We start from the raw sequence: 21,070 nt of genomic DNA on the forward strand, positions 1-21,070 counted from the left end.
ATAGTTAACACAGACCACTACGTCCATGTGTGTGTAAGGCACTGCATCTCAGTGCAAGAGGCGTCACTACAGTCCCTGGTTCGAATCCAGGCTGTATCACATCCAGCCGTGATTGGGAGTCCCATAAGGCGGGGCACAGTTGGCCCAGCGTCGTCCGTGTTTGGCCGGGGTAGGCCGTCATTGTAAATAATAATTTGCTCTTAACTGATTTGCCTAGTTAAATAAAGGTTACACACATACCACACTGACCAAAAAGTCATTTTGTTGACATTTATGTATGTCCCCATTACCAGAAAAACATAAGCAAAACCTATTTCTTTCACTTACTTGCTGTGCTGTTTCATTCTTCATTTGTTCAGTCGTTTCATTCTCATCCAGGATTTCTGTGGAACACCGTTTGGGTCTATTTAACGTGTCAAATAACAATATTTGACCAATCAGGCCCTGAATATGACTGCACGTCACATAATAATTTAACACATTCATTCATTTTTTACCTTAGTTATTACACATTGATTACACTGTCACTCGTATTTCATATGTCACAACGATTCATTGATACGTATGCTATGATGCTGGTAAAGTTGTCTTGCGCACCTACAGTGCTGGTCATTTAAAAAAAGAAAGCTAGCTACCCCATGGGTGCAAACAATGTTCTTCCTCAAAAACATAGCCAAACGACATTTGTTTCAGTAGCTAGAGTTAGCTAGCTAACTATATAGCTAGGTGTCATCTAAAATAACCCTAATTTATAAGACAGTTCATATTTGATAAATAGTGGACTTTGCGGTTAGCCTTTAAAATAAAAGTATGGCATAATTCTACTATTTGCTAATACTTACAAGGACTCCTAAATCATTGCTAAGAATAATGAAAATGACTGCGGTTTTTACTGGTCATTGTTTTCAGGCTGGTTGTATTGGTGCTAGCTAGGTACCAAGCTAAAGCTAGCTACCCCAGAAGTTGCAGTCGAACAAATTATGCTTTATTACCAACACGGTATTGTAAACACACAGGTGTTTGCTGACTTTTTTAATACATATTTGACAGTGCTACTGTATCTTTTTTGACACGCAAAGACCCAAACGGCGGTTCCATAGTGTGTATGTCGTGAAGCTAATAGCAGTGAAGCTTACTGTGTAACTCCGGTAGGGCAACATCGGAAAAATGGCGCACTTGGTAGTGTTAACCGGTGCTCGACCAGTCGGCGAAAGCCAACATCACCCACGACAGAGAACGGTTGATTGTCAATGGCAATGAGTTTCATTATCTTGGCTTTAATGGATTTTGCCTTTGTTGTCTCGCTGAAATTTTGCTACTCTTTCAAATTACTGCTTGACTTGTTGACTGCTCGATCCACACAGCTGACATTGTGTGCTAGCTTAGGAATTCTGGGTTGCACGTATAGCGCAAAATTTTACGTGGCGTCATTACGTCATGTACCTCGTTATATAGGTATGCACGTCAGCTTTGACATTGGTTTTGCACATCGGGCGTTAAACTAGACATCGGCTGATTCTGATATGTTCACTGACTATCGTGCATCCCTAGCATGAACCTAGCACGTACTGTGGTGTACTCCTCAATGCCATCGGAAGAATCCCGGAACATGATCCGCTCAATCACTTGAGACACATTTGTCAGAAGTACCGAATGTGATCAGCCCAGTCCATATTTGGTAGAGTGTTCTGGGGAAGGAATGTGACAGCCTGCCTGGGGCCAGATGGAGATTGTTGTTGGGGGTGTGGGGGCCTTGTGGCTTGTGAAAAGAGGGCATGGTCTCCAACTTTTTAACTCTCCTACCCTACCTAGGCTCCCTCCCTGTATATTAGATACACTGAGTGTGTTCTGTAGGGGGAGTGGGTGGATGGAGGACGAGGCATCATGGAGGCGCCAGTGAGGTGTAGACTGCTCCCAGATGGACTGCATCAGGTTGAGATCAAAACATTCTTAACACTTCATAAATCCCACCTGGGGCCTACTGCCCTGCTGCTGGTGGGGAGTTCCAGGCCAGACACACTCCGTAACACTCCGGAACCCTGCGGAACGTTCCGCCCACCACACCACTGCTCTGGAATAATACTGACTAGCCCTGGTCTTGGCCACGAGAACTGAGTTGTTCCACAGGTAGACATACAGTATTGATAAAGTATACCTTCATGCTCCATCGCGACCTTTGCCCTGTTGTCAGTCAGATTCCGGATTTAAAGGAACAATTCTCACAAAAATGAACGTTTTATTTATTGATGTTGTTGCTCAAGCCCTGAAAGTGGTCAAATGTTTGAGATGACTCTATGGCATGACCCATGTCATCTGTCGTATAGATGTAGCTGGATGTCTTATGTCATCATTTCGGGTGGTGCCTTTCTTTCCCATTTATTTGGGATTGAGGCTTATAGCTGGATATACACAACAGATGGTGTGGGACTCATCTCGACATTTGACCATATTTGAGATCCTAAAACGTCTGGAAAAACACGTTGATTTTGGAGTGGACTATCCTTTTAAGGAGCCATAAAGGGACTTGAGATATTTGCTGGACTTCCCCGTGAGTGTCAGCCTCACGTGGCAGGCTTCAAGGCTCTGTCGACTTGTCAGACAAGACGGATGGATGCATGGAGAACAAGAATTCACACCCGCACAGTATATCAAGTCTGAAAGCAGCCCATTTTTTTAATAACAGGCCTGGTCTTTTTAGCACCAGCCAAAAGGTCTAGCTTACTATTCCCTCCAAGCCCCAGATCCATACACATCACACATGCTAAACTTCAGCTTCAAGTTAGGAAGTCTGCAGTTGATGTCCAGTTGTTGTGTCCACAGAACTAGAAGTATTCCACAATTGTAATGACATGCAGACCCCCCCCCCTCCCCCCTAACACATACAAAATTGGCAATGCCTTTCCTAAAGTCAAAGCTAAACGACTAACACTGTTTTTATTCCCTTGGTCATCATTGTACATCATTACACGCACAATTGAACAGCAGCGTATGTACTACCATCTTTTTTTATGTCACTGAATGCTCAAAAAACAACAACAAATGCACCTGGGGTGACCAGTGACTCTTTCTTATTTTACCTTCGCGGATCTCCGCTTTAAATGCCTTTTAGTAATGTCTCAGCTTTATACAGTAAATAAAGTTGGATTGATACAGATACAAAGGCCTGTCTACTAACCTGTCCTTAATTCTCACTGATAAATACTGGTAGAAATTAATATATTGTCTGTTCTGTGTAAGGATTACCCAGTCTCCCCCCCCCCAATGAATAGCAGGGATTCTCTGGATGGAAACACTGCGTTGGCCAACTGATTTACAGCTTGTTACCGTTCCGACACACCGACGGTGGGAGGTGTGATCCCGGCCTGTAGTCTGGGGCTTTAAACTTTAACCCATTTGGAATGCCTTAACAACTTGTTGTGTTAGTTTATTAAAAGGTTGAGTACTCAACTACAAACATGCATACATACACACACACACACACACATTCCACCTCTGCCTATCTGTGTGGATGAGATGTGGAAGGCAGACCAAGTGCAGTAGAGAATCTGAGACATGGTTAGGCTCACGTCAACACTTTATGACTGGACCTGGGGGGATTGGGTGTTAGAGGTGTGTATGGGTCAAGTTTGAGCGTTGTGGTTCTGTTTTTTTCCCAGAGACCTGAGAGAGAGAGACCATGATTTTTAAAAAATCTATTCACCGTTAAAGGGTTTCTTTCACATGCACGGTTACCTCCGAGGTCTGGTGTGCTTTCTGCTTCCCATACTGGAACTTGGGTGTCTCCTCACACACCTATCACCATATTCCTGCCGTTATTGCTTTTGCAATCACTGTGTACCCTTAGGGTCTTTCATGTTCATTGATATTGTAGGGGGGGGCTCGGTTTTACAGGGGCCCTAAAGAAGGCCAGCGCGGCCTCGCCTTTTGAAGTACATTGTTCGCAGTCACGCAAGATTATGGCTAAAAGGAAACCAGAGACCCTCCACCACCCCACCTCTGCCCCTCCTCTCCCAGTCACCTCTCCCTGGAGAACAATACAGGTATCTACCGTAGACTGTCTGCATCCCAAATGGCACCCGAGTTCCTATATAGTGCACTACCTTTGACTAAAGCTCTATGTGCCCTGATCAAAAGAAGTGCACTATAAAGGGAATAGGGTGCCTTTTCGGACGCAGGCCCGTCTGTCACTCCCCATAGGTATGCTCTGTGTTGCTGTTTTAACACTGCGGCCTTTCTGAAGCATTCATTACAGTAACAACCGTATCTTATGCGATTTCACAGCACGTTCAACAGTCCAGCTTCCTTTTTCACGAGAGGGGGAGGGAGAGCTTTTCATTTCCTTTCTCAGCAGCATCATTGATCTCCGTCTCTGGTTGGTGTATATGAAATGTTCTAATTTTTGATGGTGTACTGTGAACACTGGAATGCAAATTCAGTCCGCCTCACTGCAAAGGGAAGTGTGCGTGCGTATCTGTGTAGCACTCTCACCTTGGGCTCCTACTCTTACCTGAGTGCTTGTGGCTCAGGGCCCGCTTTTGTCACACACTCTCAAACACACGCACACAAACACAGTACACACAGACACTCTGGTTGCAGCTAGGGGAAGAGGATTCCCTGTGCTGTGTGTTTTGGGTGGTGACGCAGCCAGGCAGGGGTTTTGGGCATGCCCGTTCATGAAAGCTGCCAGGCATGCAGGCTGAGTGGACTGACTAGCCGCCAAACCAACCCCTTGGCCAGGGCAGCTGCCTGGGAGTCATTGCTCCTGTTCCGGAGGTATTAGGAGCTCTGTGACGAGTATGCTCCATCAGAATTAACACTAGACTTCCCACTTGTGGCTTAACGCACGCATGCAAGTGTATGCAGGAATGCACACACAACACACACATTCGATCTCACACACACAAGCGTGTACCTGTGAGGAAGCACCTGGTAGAAGTAGCTAGGTCTTTATGTCCTATCATTTTGATTGAATCGAGCCCCTGTTTTTAGGCAGACCAGCAAAACACAGGGCCAAAAACACCACCTACATGCGATGTACAGTAGATGTAACGTGAGACCGTTAGTATGAAGATAGCTGGTGCTTAAGCCACAGACTTCCCACCACGAGCAGATGGCTGCACCACATAAAGCTTTACATTACCATTCTACACCCCCCCCCCCCCCCCCCACACACACACACCCACACTCTAATATAGCTCAACATATAGAACATGACTGCCCTCTGGTTATAGAGAAGGGGGAGGGGGAAATACGATGAAAGTAGAACTTCCATCTTTTATAGAGTGTTGATGTGAGTGGTTCCACTCCCTCTAACCCCCCCCCCTCGATCCTCGCTTAGGAGGACATGCATCTGCCGCTTTTACAATCAAGACCCCTTCCTCTCCTTCTGCTTCTCGTCTACCCTGCCGCCGCCTCCTCCTCCTTATCGCATTAAACATTTACATTTTAGTCATTTGACAGACGCTCTTATCAAGGGCGACTTATCGCCTTTTCTTTTCCTTTCCCCACCGGGGAATAAAGCCTCCGTGTTTCTATTAGATGGTTTTGGACAAAGAGTTCTTCTCGGAGCTGAGCAACCAGCGACCGTTAATAATATAACGTATATCATTTGAGTCAGCTCACATCCATGACTCTTCACTTGTACATATCCATTTGACACATTTGAAGCGAAAACATTGCAGTTATTGATCGTGACATCTTTAGAAATCAGTGATTCAGACAGCTTTGTAGGCACATTCTTACAGTTCTGTGAATAATCTTTATCTGCACAGCTGGCTCATTTGGTTGTGTGCTCTACATCACTATGAACATGTTGTGATATTGGGCATGCTACAATTATATTTCATACAGTTATGATGGTAATGAAAAATTGATCTAATAAGACCCTATTGAGTTTTTTTTTTGTTGTTGTTATTTAACTAGGCAAGTCAGTTAAGAACAAATTGTTATTTACAATGACGGCCTACACCGGCCAAACCCTAACCAGGACGACGCTGGGCCAAGTGTGTGCTGCCCTATGGGACTCCCGATCACGGACGGTTGTGATACAGCCCGGGATCTATTCAGAGTCTGTAGTGACGCCTCTAGTACTGAGGTGAAGTGCCTTAGACCTCTGCGCCACTCGGGAGCCCAAAAAGTGTTTGGTGGCCATATTGAAAAAAGGCTTCTGTGGGGTTAATATGTGAATCCTGTGATGGCCCTGTATCTTCTTCCATCTTTTTAAAACCCCGTTCTAGCAGTGTGTGTAAAATGTGGTGCCTCCATCAAAGTTACAATCCAAAAACATATCTGCCCCACTACATAGAATTCTGTGGCTAAGCTTCAAGCATTCTAACGTAAATAGTACAATATGGTCTATTTTTAAACACTAGTTGTAGCTGGTGCTTTCAAAGTTGGTTATATTATATATAATTTCAAAGGTAAATTCATGACCTTTCAGAACCACTTGTCAAACAAAGATGAATGTATCAGGGTTTCCTTTTTTAAGTGATTTCTACCCTAGAGGTCAAAGGTCAAGGTTCTGTTGACTTGAACATTCCAAGAATGTCTCATGGCTAGCTGTGAATGTAAGCTTTCCATTGATATATTAGAGGGTATACAGTACATTCAGAAAATGGACAGACTTCAAAATGTTTGCAAATTTATAAATAATGATTTACAGAAGAATTTAGACCCTTTCCTATGAGACTTGAAATTGAGTTCAGATGCATCTGGTTTCCATTGATCATCCTTGAGATGGATCTACCACTTGATTGGAGACCACCTGTGGTAAATTCAATTGATTAGGAAAGGCACACACCTGTCTATATAAGGTTCCACAGTTGACAGTGCATGTCAGAGCAAAAACCAAGCCATGAGGTTGAAGGAATTGTCCGCAGAGCTTCGAGACAGGATTGTGGTGAGGCACAGATCTGGGGAAGGGTACCAAAAAAATGCCTGCAGCATTGAAGGTCCCTAAGAACACAATGGCCTCCATCATTCTTAAATGGAAGAAGTTTGGGACCACCAAGACTCTTCCTAGAGCTGGTTGTCCGGCCAAACTGCGCAATCGGGAGAGAAGGGCCTTGGTCAGGGAAGTGACCAAGAACCCGATTGTCACTCTGACAGAGCTCCAGAGTTTTTCTGTGGAGATGGGGGAACCTTCCAGAAGGACAACCATCTCTGCAGCATTCCACCAATCAGACCCTTATGGTAAAGTGGCCAGATGGAATCCACTTTTCAGAAAAAGGCACATGTCAGCCAGCTTGGAGTTTGCCAAAAGGCACCTAAAGGACTCTCAGGTCATGAGAAACAAGATTATCTGGTCTGATGAAACCAAGATTGAACTCTTTGGCCTGAATGCAATGTTAAAAAAATTATATTAGAATTGGATTTGTTTGACTTTTTTGGACTTAGAAAACTGTTGTGACCTTTTTTGCGTTGGTATTTGTGGTACAATGTATAATATCTAATCAAATAATAATAATTCTGAAATAGATAAGTACAGATCCTAATCTCAGCGATCCAAGAGGAAATGTCTTGAAAAATGACACTTGAGAATGTTTAGGTCAAATGTCAGTTTTGTGAGAATGACCCACGTGCATTAGAGGGAGGCCTAGGTGCCCTGTTCAAAGACCATTCCATTAAGCAATAACCAAAGAGAGAGAGCGCTACACGGTAAGACAGAATACAGAGTACAATATTAGAGCGAGAGAAATATAGAGCTACACAATCAAGAGACAGACCAATGCTATATATATATATAAGGGAGAGAGCAGTAGAGTAAGACGCACAGAGAGAATGCAATTAAGCAGGAGAGAAAAGAGAAAAATGAGTTATTAATCAAGTCAGAAAGATCAGCAGCCAGAAAATGTATGAAATTTCTGCCTCAGTAATACTTAGTAGGCTAAATTCCCTGCCCCGAGGCATGTACACCGAAAGATTAGTAATTGTCTCCGCAATAAATCACAGCATAGTAATTGAGAGGAGCAAGAAATGTGAACAGAAGAGAGACATGTAAAGGCTAGGGATTAATGAAAAGAAAAGAAAATAATTGAGAAACAATAGCCAGAAAGGCTAGTGTAGGAAAATAAATTGTTGAGTTTATTATTTTAATCATGCCCACAGCTGGCAGCACCCAAGTAATCATCAATTCGGAGCGCAGCTGCATGCAATCAGATCTTAATACCCATGGTCAATTTGGTTAGATATTCGATATCCCTATGGGGCTATTTAGGACTATCAGTATTACCCAACGTACATGGGACAAGGTCAATATCGCAATTTCTATGACTTAAAAACTCAAACCAACTATAAAGTGTTTGAATACATATAAAACATATAGAAATAATTTAATGAGGCAACTAAAAGATGTGCAACATAAAAATATTGTCCCATTTACAAGCTAGCTAGCGAGGCAGGCTAGCTAATGTTTTAGCTAACGTTAGCGTAGCTAGCGCTAGCTACCTCATTACAATTTAGGTCGTAGCGCATACAAGTTTGTATTGTCTAGATACTGCTAGCTAGCTTACAGGCTATGCCATGTTGGCTAGATAGCTAACATTAGCCTACAAGTTGGATTTGCAAGTTAATTTGTAGTTTATACAAGTGTAATCTGTATTGCCTAGGGCAAAACAAAATAATGGTGGCAGTTAACTAATGTTTGAGTCTGACTAATACAGTGAACTAGGAGCAACAAACTGTAACAATCTGGAGCTACAGTCAGTCTACATCTGTAACGCATAGAATGATGGTTTCCACTAGTTGCCACACCCGCATAGTGGCTATATTGTAAACATTCATGAAAACAAAAAGGAGCTTTTTGGTCTTAATTTAAGGTTAGGCATCAGGTTAAAGGTTAGTAGTGTGGTTAAGGTTAGGGTTAAAGTTTAATAGCTAATTGTAGAAATAGGTGCCCTGTATGACTTTTGTGGATGTGGAATGAAGTGATGACCTAGAATTAGCTGCCAACTCTCACGCATTGGGTGTGAGACATGCAATTTGACCCTCTTCTCACACTCATAAGCCACACCTCTTATTTATCACGCATTGAAAAAAGTACTGCTATCATTTTCAAATTAATCCAGTGCGTTACCTTTTCAACTGTGCCTCCAAATCGTAATCATAACCAACATTTATAATGCAATCAGTGCTCTGTGTTTGTGTGGTTCCAACCAGTATCATCAACGTTCGTCGATGGGAAGAACAGAATTAGGTAGGTTTAGTCTGAACTGTTCAAACTGTTTGTTTGTCAGATATCACCTATCCTAACTGCCATTGGTAATAGAACAGCGGCAGTGTATGTGTTCACAGATGCATCTATGGAGGCAGCACATGGAGACTTGCAAGATGATGTGATGAAGTCCAGACTGACAGATGGTCTTGATACTGATGTCTGTAAATGGAGAGAGTCCTGCACTCGGCATTAAAATTTTACTAGACACAACTTACTTGTATTGTGTTTACTTATTTTTGAACTGTCCAAGTTCCCAAATGCATCTGGCAATGACTCTGATACAGTTAGGCCCTAAAGCTTAGGCTTAGGCAACGCGCTAACGCCAGATGAAAGAAAAACCTCCAATGTAGCCTACAAGATATGAATTGCACAAGACTTATACATTTATCGATTTTTAATGCATTTTTATTTTATTCAACCCGCCCGCCAACCACCCGTCCTTCATCCACAAAATATTTCATGACTTAAACCCGCCGGCCCCGCGGACATTATGAGTCAAACCCGCGCATCGCTTGTGTGTGTCAGTGTTTCCGTTAGTTGGTAAATGGCAGCTTTTGGCCAGAAAAAAAATATGAAAAGCCAGTAAATAAAAGTGTTGCCACATTAAATGGGAGAAAAAAAAGAGTCCCATTGCAAAATATTACTTTTCATTCGCTGATGGAAATACATTTGATGGTCATACTTATCGGTCTATAGGTTCATTTGCATAATTTAGTGGAATTAAATTGGCACTTGTGTATTTTCATTAGTCTTCATGTAGTAAAACATTCAGGTTTCAAACAATTACGTCTTTGTTTTCAAAATGCATAGCTTTCTGCCTCCAGCCCACATTAATGTGGTGGGAGACGCGCTGATAGCCTGACTTCTGTTAAAAGTAATTACCATAATCTAAATGTGATTGATGACATTCCGAGCACCGTGAGTAGACGCCCCCTAATGGGTTACGCACCCAACGAATATGGGTCCGGTAAATTTCTCAAATTAACAGTCAATTCAAATGTTCCTTGTAAAGAACTGCCGGGAGAGAGACATCATGTGCTATAGAGCGTGAGCAAGGTCTGACCTGAAATCACACACGCGCCATCTACTGTCAAAGCAACAGAAGTGAAGTGATTACTGGGGAAAAGGTCTGTTTTCTGTCGCTCTGTTTAGTAGAGCTGTACAGGCTGTCCTGACCAGTACTCTCATTGCAACATTGATACAGTAGAGATCTACTCTATACATACATACATACATACATACGTATGTACGTACATACATACGTTTGGTCCAGTGTACTCAATGAACCTGTCTTGCCACATCCCCCTTTTTCCATTCCAGATGTTTAATCTATTTCAAAGCATTGATTAAATTAGGTATAGGTCACTAAACATTAGCTTGTTCAGAGACTCTGTTCAGTGTTTGACTAATGCATTGATCAGCAATGGAGCCATTGGATATTGAGTCGACGTGTGATGTTGCACAATACCTTGATCCTAGATGACACAAGTCTGACCGTGGCTCTGTATGCAGGCTAACCAGTTTACACACACAACACAGGCAGGACACGCACTTAACATAGGTTAAAGGGGCAATCTGGGATATTTACTGCTGCTCACTGGTCATTTCAGTTGAAGATACAAACCCATTGATTCTTGAAGAATATAACTTATTAAAGTCACATGAGCTTAGTTCAACTGTGTAGTTTTACTCCAGGTTTTTTTTTGTAATTTGAATTTGTGTAGAAACTATGTATAGCTTTTAAAATATTTGTATTATCAAATTGATTTCATGAGCTATCAGTCCTTGGATCCATAGCTCCATCTATGAATGTTAACCAGGTTGAGGGACTGCAGTTGGGCTGCTACACAAACTCAGAATTGTGGCTTTTTGAGGATAAGCATTTATAAATCCATTAGCCATGGGCTAGCCGCTCACTCAGGACGCTGTTCCTAGAAAAGCTCAAAGGAAAACATTCCTAGACAAATGGTTTTGAGAACATTCTCATACACACATGACCTGCACTGTGTCACCAGCTTTTAGTCACACCTCCTGTAACTGAGTTGTAGCTATACTGAACAGAAATAGAAACGCAACAATTTCAAAGATTTTACTGAGTTACAGTTCATATAAGGAAATCAGTCAATTGAAATAAATTCATTAGGCCCTAATCTATGCATGTCACAAGACACAGGGCACAGCCATGGGTGGACCTGAGAGGGCATAGGCCCACCTGCTGGGGAGCCAGGCCCAGCCAGTCAGAATGAGTTTTAACCCACACAAAAGGGCTTTATTAGAGACCGAAATGCTCCCCAGTTTCCTCAGCTGTCCGGGTGGCTGTTCTCAGACGATCACTCTGGTGAAGAAGCCGGATGTGGAGGTCCTGGGCTGGCGTGGTTACACGTGGTATGTGGTTGCGAGGCTGGTTGGACCCACTGCCAAATTCTCTAAAACGATGGAGGCAGCTTATGGTAGAAAAACTACATTAAATTATCTGGGGAACAGTCCTACAGTCAGCATTCCAATTGCACGTTTCCTCAACTTGAGACATCTGTGGCATTGTTGTCTGACAAAACTGCACATTTTAGTGGCCTTTTTTTGTCCCCAGCAGAAGGTGCACCTGTGTAATAATGATCATGCTGTTTAATCAGCTTCTTGATGTGCCACACCTGTCAGGTGGATGGATTATCTTGGCAAATGAGAAATGTTCACTAACAGGGATGTAAAAAATGTGTGCACAAAATGTGAGAAGCTTTTTGTGAGTATGGAAACATTCTGATATTTTATTTCAGCTCCTGGAACATGAACAACACTTTACATGTTGCGTTAATATTTTTGTTCAGTATATTTAACTAGAGGGGACGACAACAACAACAACTGTCATGAATTATTTATTGCTCTCCAAAACATTTAAAGCCATACTTTCAGTTGAATGATTTCAGTAGAATTGATCAACAGCTATTAATAAACCTTTTAGATATAACAGCTATTATGAATTCATAAAGGTTACCAGTGGTCTCATAATGCATTTGTTCCCTACTATATGTTGTATATTTTATGTCTCTAATTTCTCTGTTTGTCCCCTCACAGGTTTCAGCTGGGTCTCCTCTCTTCTCAGCACATCACGTGCTAGCCTCTAGAACCAGGGGTGGGCCTGCCCCACCGATGTTCCACACAACCATCTCCGGGGAACGCTTCACCGCTGCCGTCCATCGATGGCCGTCGTTTGACGGGGCCAACTGCGAATGCTGAGCAGGCTAGTGAGGTTGGGGCCCGCCCTCAGTCTCCGCTCATTGGCCGCTGGATGGAATTAAGGTGAATGGAGCCCATTTCCAACGTCGAGGACCCCAACTCATCAGAGGGAGATGAGAAACGGTCAGTCCATGTTCGTCCCTGTTCCCTGGTGTGTACGAGGGGGATTTCTGTGTGTGGGTTTGTAACATCGTCCGTAACATTTCAGATACACAATACAGCACTTAGTTCATCCCAAATAATTTTTTAACACTGCCTCTGGGGGATTGCATAACAGTGTGTCATATGTACAGAGGACGAGTTAGACGTTATATAATGCAATTTCATGTATAAATCTAGAGACAAAGCAAATGTCTCACCATTGTCGTTGTACAGAGACGTTCTACACACCAACACTGGCGTGGACGCACCCACACCATAGATCTATCGCAAACACAATGTAAAAATGAGGGCAGGAATGTAGAGGGAGTTCTAGGAAAGCACTGCCTCTTGCCCAACACGTGCGCTCACATGCGCGGCGCCTTCCTTCTCATTAAATGTGAAGATGCTGAATTTATCCAGCGAATTGGAGTCACATTTTTAAATGAGCACAGACAGCGGTAGAGAAATACACACGTTAGATTTGAAATCTGTGTGTGTCGAATGTACTGTATTTTATATGTTAGTGAAGGGATGTATTGGTTATAGGCCTATACTACAGAGGATGTGGTGAAGGTGTATGGTGTTTATGTGTGCATGTGTGTGTCCACTGTGCAGGGATTAACAGAACAGTGTAGGATTAGGAGTGGGGGCAGATGGAATGGCAGGAAAGCAAACTCAGGACAACTCAGGACACATCAATATGTGACGCCAGCAAGGGATTGTCTCTGGTATGTCGCTATTTATGTCTGTGTTTGTTTGTGTGTATGTGAGAGAGTTGCTGTTTGTTTGTGTGCATGTATGTGCATTTGTGTGTGTGGAGGATGTCTGTGCACGTGTCCTTGTGTGAGCTGCCTCATGCATCCCCCCTCCCCCCGTGATCTCTGAGTCACTCAGCTCTTTGGTCTCACACACACACACACACACACACACACACACACACACACACACACGAGCCCTGGGGCAATCACAGCGACGCGGCTACTGTGTGTGCCCATGCGTGTGTGCACATTAGGATTAACTCTAGAGAGCAGCAGTCTAGAGTTCTCTTCTCAGGGAGGTTTGGCGCCCACCACATCAATTCACTTACCAGCTTTAATTTAATAAGGAGTGTGAAAAAGAATGAAGCGGTTATGAATTCAAATCCATTCAGGGGCCTTGCTTATCCACTCTGAAGATCAACAGCGGAACCAAAGAGAGTCCTCAAGCTGTTTCAAATTCAAACCTTTATTATTCATTAACTTCAGGTACAAGTGGACATTGATTTTAGGGTCGGTATCTACAGTAACTTCATGCATTGATCAATATACTGTTACAGTATCACTTTAGATCAGGGCTCTCCAACCATGTTCGTGGAGAGCTACCCTCCTGTATGTTTTCGCTCCAACCCCAGTTGTAACTAACCTGATTTTCAGTTTATCAACCAGCTAATTATTAGTCATGTGCGCTAGATTAGGGTTGGAGCAAATACCTGCAAGACGGTAGCTCTCCAGGAGCAGGGTTGGAGAGCCCTACTTTAGATAATGCATTATCGAATATTCATATCTATTATCTAGATAAGTGAAGTAAAATAATTACATTTCTCAATACTCTAGTTGCCTTCCTAGACTGTGACCTTACGTGTCCTGTAAAATGGGGTCAGTGTTTAACTTGATGCACACAACGTGTGTAGACATAGAGCATGTCCCCAGACATGACTGTAGATAAGATTGAACATTTCTCTATATGTAAGCTGTTCCCCAACCTGATCTCACAGCATTTCGGGATTATTCTGTACTTAAATCCAACACACTCCATTTAGTATCATATGGTATGTATTAATTTTTGGATGTTACAAATTACAATTCGTATTAGACTGTACATTATGTTACGAATGTGCAAAATGCAGAATAAGTTGCGAATTTGAAAAACGTATGATATGTTACGGATTCTAGCTAGGTGGCTAACATTAGCTAGGCTAGGAGTTAGGGTTGTGTTTAGGAGTTAGGTTAAATAATTAAGGTTAGGGGAAGGGTTAGCTAACATGCTAATTAGTTTCAAAGTAGCAAGTCATTTAAAAGTAGTTAAAATGCTGAAGTTGTGTGTGATGAGATTTGAACTCGCAACCTTTGGGTTGCTAGACTTTCGCGTTATACGCCTGACCAACCACCCTCCTTTCGTTTTGGCCTTAAGATACTATCTGTCTTAATTAACCATGCCAAATGTAACATATGGGCTATACGGATTTACTTACAGAATAATACGAAATGCTCTGAGACCAGGTTGTCTTCCCAACAGACTCTGTCCTCAAACACTATGTTCTGTCCTGCAACAACAAGCCTGTTTATTATTCACAAGCGTTTTCCTGCAAGGGTGACGTCCTAGCACCGTGTGTGTGCGCGTGCATATGTACACGTACGTGCACATTTATTGACAAATGTTTGGCCTGATGGGCTGGTCAGTGACTGAGAGAATATTGTAATGTTTGCGCGTGTTAGTTTACTAGATGGTTAACATAGTTGACTTTATCGCAAAGCACAGTACTTCTAATCACGGCCAGATAGTGACATCAGCTACTAGTCAGATCAGTGATGCCAGTGTGTGACATCACAGCCTTGATTACTGAAAGCTATGCAGTCCAAGAACCCAGCCGAGTTAATAGGCAGACACACACAAAGCCGGAGATAGTATTCGCCCATAACGACAGCTTTCCAGTAGGCAATAACAGGTCCCTCCACGCGCCTTCCAGAAAACCTAAAATGGGGGACACGTCATTCCAAGAGGATGCATTATATCTCAGACCAAGATAATCAACTCATTTCTCCTCTCACTTCGTCTTGACATCTAGGGGAAGGTGTATGACGTGCACGTATAGTCATACGTATCATGCCCATTTATAGGCAGGCCCTTGAACACAGCATCGATTTCAGACTTTCCACTTCCTGGTCAGAAAGTGTGCTGCCAAATGAGTTGTGTTTTACCCACAGACAAAATTCAAACGGTTTTAGAAACTAGAGTGTTTTCTATCCAATAGTAATAATAATATGCATATTGTACGAGCAAGAATTGAGTACGAGGCCGTTTAAATTGGGCACATTTTATCCAGGCTACTCAATACTGCCCCTATAGCCCAAAGAGGTTAACCTGATCTCAATGTAATGAAAGGTACAGTAAAGAAACAAATTATGTTTGGCCAGTCAGTCAGTTGTCAAGACGTATCAAACATCTTAAGCCTTGACTAGACCCACTACATACAAAGGTATCTAAGCAACCGTAAGGCCTTAAAAAGGATGCCCTGTTCCCTGATGTGGTTTATATCTACACTACATGACCAAAAGTATGTGGACACCTGCTCGTCAAACATCTCAATCCAAAATCATGGGCGTTAATATGGATTTGGTCCCCCCCCCCCTTTGCTGCTATAAAAGGCCCCACTCTTCTGGGAGGCTTTCCACTAGATGTTGGAACATTGCTGCAGGGAGTTGCTTCCATTAAGCAACAAGAGCATTAGTGAGGTCGGGCACTGATGCCTGGCTCCCATTCGCCGTTACAATTCATCCCAAAGATATTCGATGGTGTTGATTTCAGACCAGTCAAGTTCTTCCACACTGATCTCGACAACCCATTTCTGTATGGAACTCGCTTTGTGCACGGGGGCATTGTCATGCTGAAAGAAGAAAGGGCCTTCCACAAACTGTTGGCACAAAATTGGAAGTACAGAATCATCTAGAATGTCATTGTATGCTGTAGCGGTAAGATTGCCCTTCACTGGAACTAAGGGACCTAGCTCAAACCATGAAAAATAGCCCCAGATCATTATTCCTCCACCAAACTTTAAAGTCAGCACTGTGCATTCAGGCAGGTAGTGTTCTCCTGGTATCTGTCAAACCTAGATTCGTCCAGATGGTGAAGCGTGATTCATCACTTCAGAGAACGCATTTATGCTGCTCCAGAGTCCAATGGCGGTGAGCTTTACACCACTCCAGCGACGCTTGTCATTGTGCATGGCGATCTTAGGCTTGTGGGCGCCTGCTTGGCCATGGAAACCCATTTCATGAAGCTCCTGACAAACAGGTATTTTGCTGACGTTGCTTCCAGAGGCAGTTTGGAACCCGGTAGTGATTGTTGCAACCGAGGACAGATGATTTTCTTTATGCGCTTCAGCACTCGGCACTGCACTGTGTGAGCTTGTGTGGCCTACCACTTCGCTTCTGAGCCGTTGTTGCTCCTAGACATTTCCACTTCACAATAACAGCACTAGCAGTGCAGAAATTTGATGAACTGACTTGTTTGAAAGGTGGCATCCAATGACGGTGCCACGTTGACAGTCACTGAGCTCTTCACTAAGGCCATTCTCCTACCAATATTTGTCTATGGAGATTGCATGGCTGTGTGCTCGATTTTATACACCTGTCAGCAACGGGTATGGCTGTCATAGACAAATCCACTAATTTGAAGGGCTGTCCACATACTTTTGTATATACTGTCCATTCGGAAATTATTAAGACCCCTTGACTTTTTCCACATTTTGTTACATTACAGCCTTATTCTAAAATGTATTAAATAAAACATTTCGCTCATCAATCTACACACAATTCCCCAAAATGACATGGAAACAGGTTTTTAGACATTTTTGCAAATGTTTTAAAAATAAAAAAGATGCCTTATTTACATAAGTATTCAGACCCCTTGCTATGAGACTCAAAATTTTGCTCTGGTGCATCCGGTTTCCATTGATCGTCCTTGATGTTTCTACAACTTGATTGGAGACCACCTGTTGTAAATTCAATTGATTGGACATGATTTGGAAAGGCACACACCTGTCTATTTAAGGTCCCACAGTTGACAGTGCATGTCAGAGCAAAAACCAAGTCATGAGGTCGAAGGAATTGTCCGTGGAGACAGGATTGTGTCGCGGCACAGATCTCGGGATGGGTACCAAAACATTTCTGCAGCATTGAAGGTCCCCAAGAGCACAGTGGCCTCCATCATTCTTAAATGGAAGAAGTTTGGAACCACCAAGAGTCTTCCTAGAGCTGGCTGCCCTGCCAAACTGAGCAATAGGGGGAGAAGGGCCTTGGTCAGGGAGGTGACCAAGAACCTAATGGTCACTCTGACAGAGTTCTAGAGTTCCTCTGTGGAGATGAAAGAACCTTCCAGAAGGACAACCATCTCTGCAGCACTCCACTAATCAGGCCTTTATGGTAGAGTGGCCAGATGGAAGCCACTCCTCAATAAAAGCTACATGACAGCCCGCTTGGAGTTTGCTAAAAGGCAACTAAATTACTCTTAGACCATGAGTAACAACATTCTCTGGTCTGATGAACCCAAGATTGAACTCTTTGGCCTGAATGCAATGTTAAAAAAAAATATTAGAATTGGATTTGTTTATTACTTTTTTGGACTTGGAAAACTGTTGCGGTAATGACCGTTATTGCATTGGTGTTTGTGGTACAATACATAATATCTAATCAAATAATAATTATGAAGGAGATAATTATGAAATATATTGTTGTACTGCAGCCTGAATTTAAAAAAAGCAGAATGTAATAGTGGAATTATGTTTTTCTTAGTGTTTGAAAAGTAATAAAATATCAAAGCTGAAATGTCAAGTGTTCAACCTTTGTTATAGCAAGCCTAAGTAAGTACAGGAGTAAAAATGTGCTTAATAACAAGTCGCATAATAAGTTACATAAATAGTGTTTAACATGATTTTTGAATGACTACTTCATCTCTGTAACCCACACATGCAATTATCTTTAAGGTCTCTGTCGAGCAGTAAATTTCAAACACAGATTCAACCAAATCATTGGTTTTCCAATGCCTCGCAAAGAAGGGCACATATTGGTAGATTTTATTAAAAAGCAGACATTGAATATCCCTTTGAGCATGGTGAAGTTATTAATTACACGTTGGATGGTGTATCACTACACCCAGTCATTACAAAGATACAGGCATCCTTTCTAACTCCGTTGCCGATGTGGAAGGAAACCACTCCGAAATTTCACCATGAGGCCAATGGTGACTTTAAAACAGTTACAGGCTGTCAACAACATTGTAGTTACGCCACAATACTAACCTAATTGACAGGGGGAAAAAGAGGAAGCCTGTACAAAATAAAAAATATTCCAAAACATGCATCCTGTTTGCAACAAGGCACTAAAGTAATACTGCGAAAAATGTGGCAAAGCAATTAACTTTTTCAAGCATAGTGGTGGCTGCATCATGTTATGGGTAAGGACCTGGGAGTTTTTCAGGATAAAAAAAGAAACTGAATGAAGCTAAGGTCAGGCAAAATCCGGTTCAGTCTGTTTTCCACCAGACACTGGAAGATGAATTCACTTTTCAGCAAGATACTAACCTAAAACACAAGGCCAAATCTACACTGGACTTGCTTACCAATAAGACAGTGAATGTTCCTGAGAGGCCATGTTAGTTTTGACTTAAATCTACTTGAAAATCTATGGCAAGACCTGAAAATGGTTGTCTAGCAATGACCTGGATTGTCCAGGTGTAGAAAACTCTTAGCCTTACCCATAAAGACTCACAGATGTAATCGCTGCCAAATGTGCTTTTACAAAGTATTGACTCGGGTCATTTGCATTTTCATTACATATTTTGATTTGTTTAAGATTATTTTGGTTACTACATGATTCCATATGTGTTATTTCATAGTTGTGATGTCTTATCTATTATTCTACAATGTAAAAATAAAGAAAAATCCTTGAATGAGTAGGTGTGTCCAAACCTTTGATGGGTACTGTGTATATACACACTGAACAAAAATATAAACGCAACATGTAAAGTGTTGGTCCCATGTTTCATGTGCTGTTCCAACGCACAAAAAGCTTATTTATCTCAAATCAAATTTTGTGCACAAATTATTTTACATCTCTGTTAGTGAGCATTTCTCTTTGCCAAAATAATCCATCCACCTGACAGGTGTGACATCAAGAAGCTGATTAAACAGCATAATCATTACACTTGTGCTGGGGACAAAAAAAGGCCACTCTAAAATGTGCAGTTTTGTCAGACAACACAATGCCACAGTTGTCTAAAGTTTTTAGGGAGTGTGCAATTGGCTTGCTGACTCTGATTGTCTACTAGAACTGTTGCCAGAGAATTGAATGTACATTTTTCTACCATAAGCCACCTCCAATGTCAATTTAGAGAATTTGGCTGTACGTCCAACAAGCCTCACAACCGCAGACCACGTTTCTGGCATTGTGTGGGCGAGTGGTTTGCTGATGTCAATGTAGTTAACATAGTACCCCATGCTGGCGGTTGGGTTATGGTATGGGCAGGCAGGCAGGCATAATGGACAATGAGCACAATTGCATTTTATCGATGGCAATTTGAATGCACAGAGATAACCTAACGAGATCCCGAGGCCCATTGTCATGCCATTCATCCGCCTCATCACCTCATGTTTCAGCATGATAATGCACGTCCCCATGTCGCTAACTAACTCTATGCAAAGGAGATGTGTTGCGCTGCAGGAGGCAAATAGGCACTGGTTTTCTGATCTACGTCCCTTCCTTTTTTTTGAAAGGTATCTGTGACTAATAGATGCATATCTTTATTCCCAGTTGTGTGAAATAGATAGATAGATTAGGCCCTCATTAATTCATTTCAATTGACTGATTTCCTTATATGAACTGTAACTCTGTAAAATCTTAAATTGTCACGTTGCGTCATATTTTTGTTCAGTGTATATATAAAAATCTGCTTGTTTCAGTTTGTGGTTTCTCTAAATTCAACCCGGCAGTGAGCTTCAAAACACTGAAAAAGAAGAGCCATTGATTAAACCCATTGATATTATTGATCAATCAAGCATATTTACCTATTTTATTTTCCTTTGTAACACCATTAAAAGACAATCACTGGAATACTTACCTGGTGTTCCATAATAATGTCACAACATGTTAGCTGTGGGTCCCATTGTATTCTACAATCTCCATGATTATATAAGCAAAGCCTCTGTGATTTGGGATTGAAGATCAAGTCATTCTGAGGAGGACGACGACTGAGGGATTTTGAGAAGGGATGGAACAGGGAGAGGTGTCTTCTAAAGCTCTGTCACATGAGGTGATAGTTATCACTAATTGCCTGTCATCGGGGGGGTCGTCAACAGATGAAAGCATGAGAGAGAGAGAGAGATGGAAAGAGGGAGAGGGGTTGGGAGAGTGAAAGCAAAGTAACGTACTCCCTGCCAGAAAAGGAGAGGGAGGGAGTGTGAGAGAGTACTGAGGGCTGAAGCACCCAGCGAACATCACAGCATCCCAGATACTGTACCGAGAGGATCGCTCTGGAAGGATATACTATACAGATCTCTCAGGGGGAAATACAGACTACAGCCATGCATATTCTGCAACCCTATTGCATCAACAGGTGTGTCTCTCTCTGTCTCTCTCTCTGTGTCTCTCTCTCTCTGTGTGTGTGTGCATATGACAGCCAAAGCCAAGTTGACCAGTGTATTTGAAATGTAGTTGAACGTTGTTGCTTTCA

The 21,070-nt window shown here is 42.4% G+C and overlaps 1 protein-coding gene across 3 annotated transcripts in view; it reads left to right on the plus strand.

Annotated features, from left to right (window-relative positions):
• Positions 1 to 21,070, plus strand: part of LOC139581451 (thyroid hormone receptor alpha) — a 134,073-nt gene that overhangs the window by 71,743 nt on the left and 41,260 nt on the right. For 2 of the 3 annotated variants that reach the window (XM_071411249.1, XM_071411241.1), the window contains exon 1: positions 20,851 to 20,953. In XM_071411249.1, coding sequence (XP_071267350.1) covers positions 20,922 to 20,953 — 32 coding nt within the window. In that variant the 5' untranslated portion in view covers positions 20,851 to 20,921. Of the gene's footprint in view, positions 1 to 12,283; positions 12,569 to 20,850; positions 20,954 to 21,070 lie in introns of those variants that run through there. The other variant, XM_071411232.1, reaches the window with a different exon arrangement.

Source organism: Salvelinus alpinus, chromosome 1 (assembly GCF_045679555.1).
Source record: "Salvelinus alpinus chromosome 1, SLU_Salpinus.1, whole genome shotgun sequence".
Classification (NCBI taxonomy): Eukaryota; Metazoa; Chordata; class Actinopteri; order Salmoniformes; family Salmonidae; genus Salvelinus; species Salvelinus alpinus.